This window comes from Bufo gargarizans, chromosome 1 (genome assembly GCF_014858855.1).
Source record: "Bufo gargarizans isolate SCDJY-AF-19 chromosome 1, ASM1485885v1, whole genome shotgun sequence".
Classification (NCBI taxonomy): Eukaryota; Metazoa; Chordata; class Amphibia; order Anura; family Bufonidae; genus Bufo; species Bufo gargarizans.
The window spans coordinates 398826522-398836178 of record NC_058080.1 but is presented as its reverse complement, the minus strand read 5'-3'; the positions used below and the strand labels follow the sequence as shown (position 1 = coordinate 398836178).

The 9657-nt window shown below is 47.5% G+C and overlaps 1 protein-coding gene and 1 long non-coding RNA gene across 2 annotated transcripts; one reads left to right on the top strand and one right to left on the bottom strand.

The window, feature by feature from the left end:
* Positions 1-1617: 1617 nt before the first annotated feature.
* Positions 1618-5530, bottom strand: LOC122931804. Its single transcript, XR_006388241.1, has 3 exons — positions 5248-5530; positions 2206-2340; positions 1618-2082 (listed from the first exon to the last, which is right to left on the bottom strand). It is a non-coding gene; the product is annotated as an uncharacterized LOC122931804 (long non-coding RNA).
* A 39-nt stretch (positions 5531-5569) lies between these two features.
* On the top strand, positions 5570-8002 carry TOMM5 (translocase of outer mitochondrial membrane 5). The gene is made up of 2 exons (XM_044285856.1): positions 5570-5800; positions 7647-8002. The coding sequence occupies exons 1-2, from the start codon at positions 5680-5682 to the stop codon at positions 7679-7681; spliced, it is 156 nt and encodes a 51-aa protein (XP_044141791.1). The 5' UTR covers positions 5570-5679; the 3' UTR covers positions 7682-8002.
* The last annotated feature ends 1655 nt before the right edge of the window (positions 8003-9657 follow it).

The window sequence follows — 9657 nt, the reverse complement described above, 5'->3', positions numbered from 1 at the left end:
ATCCCGCAACTGCCGCACCGCCCACAAACTAATTCAGGGGTGCAGGGGGGGGGGGGGGGTTAAAAAAAAAATAGATTTTGGACATTTTTAGGTTTCTGATCCCTGCGGTCAGGGACCGCAGGGATCAGAAACTACATAAAGCGCTGCAAACCGCAGGTCTGAATTGACCTGCGGTTTGCAGCAATCGCCGATATGGGGGGAGGGGGGGGGTCACAGGACCCCCCTCAGCATTGAGCCTGAGTGCCTGGCTGTGTGTAACAGCCGGCACTCAGCGCTGTCACCATGGTGACAGTTTAATGCCAGGACGAGTATACTCATCCTGGTGCGCTAAGTACCCTCGCTCCAGGACGAGTATACCCGTCCAAGGTCCTGAACGTGTTAAAGGGAATCTGTCACCTGCTTTTACCATTTTAAGCTGGCACCATCGCTATGTTCACTAAAGTACATTATTTCCAGAAGTCATCTTTTTACTTTATTTCGTTTTGTCCTTTTGATATAAAAGCGCTTTTTATGATATGCTAATGAGGCTCCAAGGTGCCCAGAGGGGCGTTTTTTCCCCTCTCCGGTGCCCAGTGACGCCCCCCTGCAGTGCCTAAGAACGCCTCCTGATCCTCAAATAACATCCCACAGCCCCGGAAACCGGTTCCGCCCCCTCCCCACGTCATAGTCTACCTTCTAGAAATGCCCCGTCCTTCTTCCTGTCGGCTAGAAAACTTGCGCACGCGCAGTACCGCCTGCGCGATCATCAACCTCCTCAGGGCAACAGCGCTCAGGTTACATCACTGGGCTCAGCGTATGCTCAGTGAGACTTTTGAGGCTGTTGCCCTCAGGAGCTTGATGATCGCGCAGGCGGTACTGTGCCTGCGCGAGTTTTCTGTCCGCTGACAGGAAGAAGGACGACTGCACACTCTCAATGGCTGCACACTCTCCCCGGTCAACCAAGTCCGCTGCCTTGGAGTGACCTTGGATTCTGCCCTCTCCTTCAGACCGCACATCCAAGCCCTTTCCACCACCTGCCGCCTCCAACTCAAAAACATCTCCCGCATCCGCACTTTCCTTAACTTTGAATCTGCGAAAATGTTTGTACATGCCCTCATCATCTCCCGCCTAGACTACTGCAACATCCTCCTCTGTGGCCTTCCATCTAGCACTCTCGCACCCCTCCAATCTATCCTCAACTCTGCTGCCCGACTAATCCACCTATTACTCCTCTGCCAATCCCTTCACTGGCTCCCCATTGCCCAGCGAATTCACTTCAAAGTACTAACAAATACATACAAGGCCGTCCATAACCTGTCTCCTCCCTACATCTCTGAGCTACTTTCCCGATACACCCCCACATGCACTCTCCTCTCCTCTTATCGCCTCTTCCCACAATCGACTCCAAGATTTCTCCAGTGCATCCCCCATACTCTGGAACTCGCTACCCCAACATATCAGACTCTCACCGACAGTGGAATCCTTCAAAAGAAACCTGAAAACTCACCTCTTCAGACAAACCTACAACCAATGACCCTGCTGCCTCTATACCGCCACGACCAGCTTCACCCGCACCTACTGTGTCCTTCTCCCATACCATGTAGATTGTAAGCCTCACGGGCAGGGCCCTCTCTCCTTCTGTACCAGTTTGTAACTCGTCTTGTTTATGATTAGTGCAATTGTCTGTATTATGTATGTATACCCCTTCTCATATGTACAGCGCTATGGAATGAATGGCGCTTTAATAATAAATAATGATATAGCGTGGACCATTTGCCTTGTATTTGTCAGGATTTTTAAACCGAATGAAATAAAAGTTTGCTTGTTTTTTGGACCCGAACATCATTTTGTTTTCTTCCTATGGTTACTTACACATAATCTGCAACAGCTCCATATCTTCTTATTGGCTTGTTGACGCAAATTTATGTCACATGTCGTTAAAGAGATGCTCAATCCATGTGCATAACGAAATAAAAATTAAGATGACAAGTGCATAACAAAGGTAAAAAAAAAAATTACAGAATATAAGCATATGATGTTGTGAACGAGGTGACTTGATCCATTCAATCTTCAAGAAAGCAAATGTAAGAAGCCAACTGAAACCTGTTTAAAAATAAAAAGGGAAAAAAGTGAATATATAAACCAGAAAGAAAGCCTGAAAAATTTACTAGGCAAATATAAAAAAAAAAAAAAAAAAAAAAAAAAAAAAAAAAAAAAAAAATGTACCTTTCATACAATATCCATTCTTTAGCGCTTTCCCTAAGGCTCGATGTTCTCAGGAAACATCACCACCAGCTATCTTTCTGGTAACGCGCGTCAACCCCTATTGTTGTCTGCCTCTGATATGACCAGACCCTGCACCTGCAAAAAAATTAGCCTCAAAAATGAATGTCTTGCTCTTATCCATGTCACATTTCTATCAAAATGTTCATTTAAATAGTTCAAGTGGCTATCAGTTTATTAAACATTTCCATATTTAAAAAAAAAAAAAAAAAAAAAAAAATCACACTTCCACAAAATACATGCTGCGGCACTCTCAGGCTACACTAACGCCGATTGGAGTCATCTCGCGTGAGCCGAGATTTCCTGTGAACGCGCGCACACAGGAGCGCATAGTTCACAAGTTCAGCTGCAGCCTGCCGGCCGCGATCATTGGCTGGCAGGCTGTGGATTTTTGAATCGACCAATGAAATGGTTATGTCAGACGCTATTTTGAAAATAGCGTCTGATAACTGCTACCTGCTCCTCTGGTGGTCCCTTTTGCTTGGATCGACCACCAGAGGACACAGGCAGCTCTGTAAGTAGCACCAAATCACCACACTACACATTAGATATTACCCTGTAATTTATTAACCCCATATTTAGCACCTGATCACCCATATTAGACTCCCTGATCACCCCGTTATCCACCCCCCTGTCACTGATCACCCCCCTGTAAGGGTCCCTCATCCCTGCCAGGTAGTTAGCTACTTGCTAGGTAGTTTAGCGCCCAGCCCACTGCAGTCACTGATTAGTCGCTAATTAGCGTCATCGCTGTCGCTAATCAGCACTAGTACTATATAGTATCTGTAAGTGATCAAGACTGATCGCAATCAGATCTATATAAGTACATTAGGGTCACCTTAGGTTCTACAAAAAACGCAGTGTTCACCCTATCAGGCCTGATCTTGTGCCCACACTTGCATTCAGTCCGCCCCGCCGCAGAATTTTTTTTTTCTGATCACTGCAAAAACACCGTAAAAATCGCTGCGGTGCTATAAAGATCACTTTTGAGCTTTTTGGATCTTTATTAGCGATCGCAGCTTTACTTCGCAAGCACTCCTTTTTACTAGGTAGGTTTGCTCTTTTTCCTGGGTAGTCTCAGAGGAATACCCCCTAAATTTAGTGAACCCAAAATGTCAAACAAGGGGGTATTCCGCTGAAGAGGCCTACAGGATTCTGGCCGTGATGGATGAAAGCGATGGGGATGCCTCATCCGCTGAATCCAGTGGTTCAGAATATGAACCTGTAGACAGCAGTGGCACTCTAACCGCTAGCGAAGATGACGAGGTAGAGGTCCCTGCTACGGCCAGACGTACCCGATCCCATGTCAGGGTTCTGCATACCCCGCATGATGAGCCTCATTTGCAGCAGAGTGGTGCTAGTGCTGATCTTGCTTATGGTGCGGCATACACCAGCTGCGCAGCACATCCTGGACCTTCTACCAGCACTGCCGTATTCCCTGGTGAAGTGGCGAGCACCAGAAGGGCAGTTCCAGCTGGTACGGTGGCACGTGCAATAACTCCCCTGTCGCAGCCACCGCGTTCACAGGCCCGTAGAACCCTTAGTCTCCCAGAGGTGCTGGCAAATCCTAATTGGCAATCCCCTAATTCCGCCGCACCCGTATTGCCCCCTTTCACCGCCCAGTCTGGAGTTCGCGTGGAGACGGCTCATTTAGGATCGGCCCTTCAGTTTTTTTAGCTGTTCTTCACCGCGGATCTCTATGACCTAGTTGTGGCAGAAACCAACCGCTACGCCACACAGTTTATTACCGCCAATCCGGAAAGCTTCCATGCCCAGCCTTTCCGGTGGAAACCAGTCACAGTTTCAGAGTTTAAAATTTTGTTTGGCCTTCTCCTCAGCATGGGTCCAACAATTTTTTTTTTATTGCGGTCATATTGGTCTAAAGACCCAATACATTACATGCCCATGTTCTCTGCTGCAATGTCTAGGGCGCGTTTTGAGGCCATCATGTGCTTTATGCATTTTACGGACAATAGCACCTGTCATCCAAGAGGCCACCCTGCTTATGACCGGCTCCACAAAATTCGGCCCCTCATAGACTATTTGTCATCCAGATTTGCAGATGCGTATACCCCTAATCAAAACATCTGCATAGACGAGTCCCTAGTACATTTTACCGGGCGCCTTGGCATAAAACAGTACATCCCCAGCAAGCGCGCCCGGTCAACTGTGCTTCTTGCAGACTCCAGACTAACTCTATAGGCCCCCTGCAGAGTATTACTTAGCCATACACCCACCAAGCGAAAACCTCACCTGCTTCTGCCCTTGTCCTCACCAGATCAAACCACTCAAAAGCCCGGGAAAGCATTTCAGCAACCCCCACCCCCCCTCTTGCAGAGCATTCAGCAACACCCCCCCCCTCTTGCAGAGCATTTCAGCAACACCCCCCCCAAGCTCCCCCTCCCCACCCCCCTCTTGCAGAGCATTTCAGCAACACCCCCCCCCTCTTGCAGAGCATTTCAGCAACACCCCCCCCTCTTGCAGAGGCCATTTCAGCAACACCCCCCCCTCTTGCAGAGCATTTCAGCAACACCCCCCCCCCTCTTGCAGAGCATTTCAGCAACAACCCCCCCCCTCTTGCAGAGCATTTCAGCAACACCCCCCCCCCTCTTGCAGAGCATTTCAGCAACACCCCCCCCCTCTTGCAGAGCATTTCAGCAACACCCCCCCCCCTCTTGCAGAGCATTACAGCAACCCCCCCCCCTCTTGCAGAGCATTACAGCAACCCCCCCCCTCTTGCAGAGCATTACAGCAACCCCCCCCTCTTGCAGAGCATTACAGCAACCCCCCCCCTCTTGCAGAGCATTACAGCAACCCCCCCCTCTTGCAGAGCATTACAGCAACCCCCCCCCTCTTGCAGAGCATTACAGCAACCCCCCCCCTCTTGCAGAGCATACAGCAACCCCCCCTCTTGCAGAGCATTACAGCAACCCCCCTTCTTGCAGAGCATTACAGCAACCCCCCCTCTTCTGCCCTTGTCCTCACCAGATCAAACCACTCAAAAGCCCGGGAAATCAACTGTGCTTCTTGCAGACTTCAGACTGGCTCCGCCTACTCGAGTCTGGTCACATGGGCATGACATCATCAGAGGTCATTTAGCTGCCTAGGAAATAGCATCTACCGTAGGGAAATCTCACGAGGTATGGTAGTATAACGCTACACCGCCCTGCTCTTGAAAGCGCCTGCTGGCACTGAGTCTGACTGACTTTACTCAGTACGCATGTCTCGCCCAGCCTGTAGAACGCATCACTCGCTTGTACGCGATGACGTCACCAGGAAGCGCCAGAGGAATTGTCTCTCGGCGGCCTCCGTATTACGTCCTTTGGGGGCGGAGTCTCTTGTTGGTGACCTCCAGCATCTCTGCGCTGTGCCTGAGGAGTTCGGCGCTCGTGGAGAGAAGCTTTCCTAAGTGTAATCATGTTCCGGCTGGAAGGTCTGGGGCCAAAAGCTGATCCAGAGGAGATGCGAGCCAAGATGCGGCGGGATGTCGTCACCTCAGTGCGGAACTTCCTCCTCTATGTGGCCGTACTGAGGATCAGTAAGTGACACACATGCGTCCTGCAATGCCCTGGACTATCTACCTTCCCGTCTATCAACTATTTATCTTTCATCTATCTCCTATCTATGTATCTATCACCTGTCTCTCTCGTATTCATGTCTCTGTCTGTCTGTCACCCGTCTCTCTCGTATCCATGTCTCTGTCTGTCTGTCACCCGTCTCTCTCGTATCCATGTCTCTGTCTGTCTGTCACCCGTCTCTCTCGTATCCATGTCTCTGTCTGTCTGTCACCCGTCTCTCTCGTATCTATTTATCTTTCTTATATCCATCTATCCTCCTTATATTAGCACGCTCCACTCGGCTCTATGCGGCTGCTCTGGGGATCTCTGGCAGTCCCATAGAGGTGGACACAACTGTGTGCCTGCCCCTTCATTCAGACTGGGAGCACAGGGCCTGCTCTCACAGTCGGATCCCCACCTATCCTGAGGATAGGGGGTAAGTTGTCGTATTGGAACAACCCCTTTAAAGAGTTATCCAGTTTCACAAGATGTGGTGAAATAAAAAAATAAGAATGATCTTTTATATATACAGCTCCATCATATTCCGCGGCACTTTACATTTGAGGTGGTACATGTACACAAAATGCATCCCTCTTCACCTAGTAGATCCAGCTCTCTGGTTCTCTCAGGCTTTGCTTATCTAGCGTCAGCACTGCAGGCAAGGTAAGCAAGGCCCGGTGGAGATTGTTACAGGATTGTCTGGTTTCCTGCAGAAACTGGACAACCCTTGCATGGACAAGTGAATTCTGTTGCCCCCACTACTACTACTGCATCATCATCCTGCTTATTTATCCCCCTTCTCCCCCCAACTAGTGGGATCTCATGCTGACACAAGATTTAAAAAAAAGTGTCCTTTTCTGCCAATGCCTTAAGGTTAAAGCGTGTCCATAGCCTAGATAAGTATGAAGAGGCGTATGTAATAAATACATTATAAGCACATGTCCTGTTTACCATCAGAGGAAAAGCAATGAGTGCCAGTAAAGAGGTTTAATATTGTAGTGTATTCTAGTGTTGGCAAAACATAAATCTATGCAGGTGTGCATGTGCTACGTCAGAGGGTTGAGAACAAACTATAAAACACTTGGATGATGCAGCCATGTACGTCCACCATGCCTCTGGAGGGTAGGTGCTGTATCTCGCAAAGAACCCCAAGTAATGGAGAAGGTGATCACGTAGACAAGCCACAGCTGCAATGTGGCCAGGAGGGGCAGGTCTACTCTGCTTACTGTTTGTTAGGCCACTTTAACATCTCCGTTTAGGAGATCCGGCAGGCTTTTCCAGCACAGAGCAGCCTGCCAGATCCCCATTGACTGCAATGAGGTCCGGCAGTGAACTAGCCGATTTCCAGCATAAATACCGTGTTATGGGCGGACAAATACCGCGGGAAGCAACTTTTCTTTTGTTCAGCCGGCATTTGCGGATGATCTCCTAAATAGAGATGTGAACGTAGCCTTAAAGGAGTTGTCCAAGACTTTGTTATCCTCAGCATAGGTCATCGATATCTAATTGATGGGGGTCTGACTCCCTGCACCCCCTAAGTATAGGTCATCAGTATGAAAAAGCCCTTTAATGGCCCTATCTAGCCATGAACAAACGGCAAGGAGTTTACAGAGCGGACAAGTGTTGTGCTGGTTCTGAGGGTAAGATAGACAGTTCTTTAGTCGCTGAGCCCTATATATTGTTTGCAAGCGGAGTCTAGCTATGCAGAGTGCATGGCTCTAGGAGTATTCGGTGGCATTGACCATGTCTACAATGTGTGGCTGAGAACCACTTTAGATCTAGGGATCATGAAGCTATTGCTAACATTTACCTCCTCTCTTTTGACAGCACCTTTTATCCTGAAGAAATTGGACAGTATTTGATGAGATGACCATTCCCTGCCGCTGTAACCTACAGATAACATGCTTTGAACCGATTTATCATCTTTCAACCTATGGACTGAGCATCTTTTACACAGTCTGAGCACCAGTATGCTTTCAAGAGAATTTTTATTTTCTATGGTGCAGGATATGGAGATGCACTGTATTTGGCCTGCAGGTCACCATGGTTGGGATATTACAAGTAATGAAAGACTGTTGGTTGTAGTGCCATTGCTCCCCTGATATTGTAGTGTATGGACCTATTCAGAGGCCTTTCTGTGACTTTTTTTTTGAATAAAGAAGAAATGTTTTCTTTGATTGTAAGTTTTGTTCTGAACCCCTTAGTGACCACTAATACGCCGTTTAATGGCAATAACTAAGGGGCCTTAGGCTAGGCTACCATAAAAAGGGTCTCCGGTGCAGCATAAAGCAGGGGCTCGGCTGTAAAATGTTATGCACGTTCCTGCTCTAATGGCCAGGAGTGCCGATTGTGGCATGAAAGGGGTTAAACAGCCCGGAATAATGGCGCCTGCGGCAGCTACAGAGGGTGCGGACTCCCATTGGCATCCTGCAAATGAGATCCCAGCATCTCTATGCCAGTACAGACAGGCCAGGGCCTAGTGTAAGCCCCAGGCCTGCCTCCAGCGTTTACCAGTAGGCTGGTGCAGCTGCCTGGTCAATGTCAAAATTAGGGATTGACTGATATTAATTTTATTTTTTTTAGAGCCGATACCGATAATCTGTGAACTTTCAGGCCGATAGCTGATAATTTATACCGATATTTTACATCTCATAATATACAGGGTGGGCCATTTAGATGGATACACCTTAACAAAATGGGAATGGTTGGTGATATTAACTTCCTGTTTGTGGCACATTAGTATATGTGAGGGGGGAAACTTTTCAAGATGGATGGTGGCCATATTGAATGCAACTTCAATAGGAAGAGGGTCATGTGACACATTAAACTTATTGGGAATTTCACAAGAAAAACAATGGTGTGTTTGGTTTTAACGTAACTTTATTCTTTTATGAGTTATTTACAAGTTTCTGACCACTTATAAAAGGTAGACCAGGCACTCTATATATGTAATCAATAGATGAGATATTTATTTGATAAAATACAATTTGATACTAAAAGCATAAAATAACAGCATATAATTAGTATGAAACAATAATACAATATGCAACAATGATATAGCAGCAATATTCAGTTAGCAGCACAATATCAGCAGTCGGAATGACGTGAACAGCCACCAAAGTTTAGCAGAGGAAAAGATTTAAAATCTATCCACATGAATCGCACTTCAGATACTCCTTTATAACTGTAGCAATATAATATCAAGGTCTTTCTTTCAACTGGGTGGGCCACTCAGACCAAGAGCACCTGTTCCACATTGTCCAGCTGGAGTGATCCACAGATACTTCGTTTATACACTTATAAAATGTGTTCAATGTGCTGCCCATTGTGTTGGATTGTCAATGCAACCCTCTTCTCCCACTCTTCTCACACTGATAGCAACACCGCAGTAGAAATGCTAGCACAGGCTTCCAGTATCCGTAGTTTCAGGTGCTGCACATCTCGTATCTTCACAGCATATTATTAAGGTGTATCCATATAAATGGCCCACCCTGTATATTATATTAGTTGGTAGTCACTGGGGTGGTGGAAATTTGCATTTGGCACTAGTATATTATAAATGTAAATTTATCATTTACAATATACTCGTGCCAAATGCCAATTTCCACACCATCCCCCCCCCCCCCCCCCCCCCCCCCCCCCCCTCCTCACTGACTTTATTAACCCCTATCAGACCTCAGATGAATAAAACTCCTCACTTCTCCTGCGCCACGGCTCCACTTCATCTCCGGGTCTGGCGTCTCGCTCCCCTGTCTTCTCTGCACTGTCGCCTGACAGCACGCAGCGTCAGGTCATAGTGCGTGCACTATGTCCTGACGCTGTACGGGGTCAGGACAGT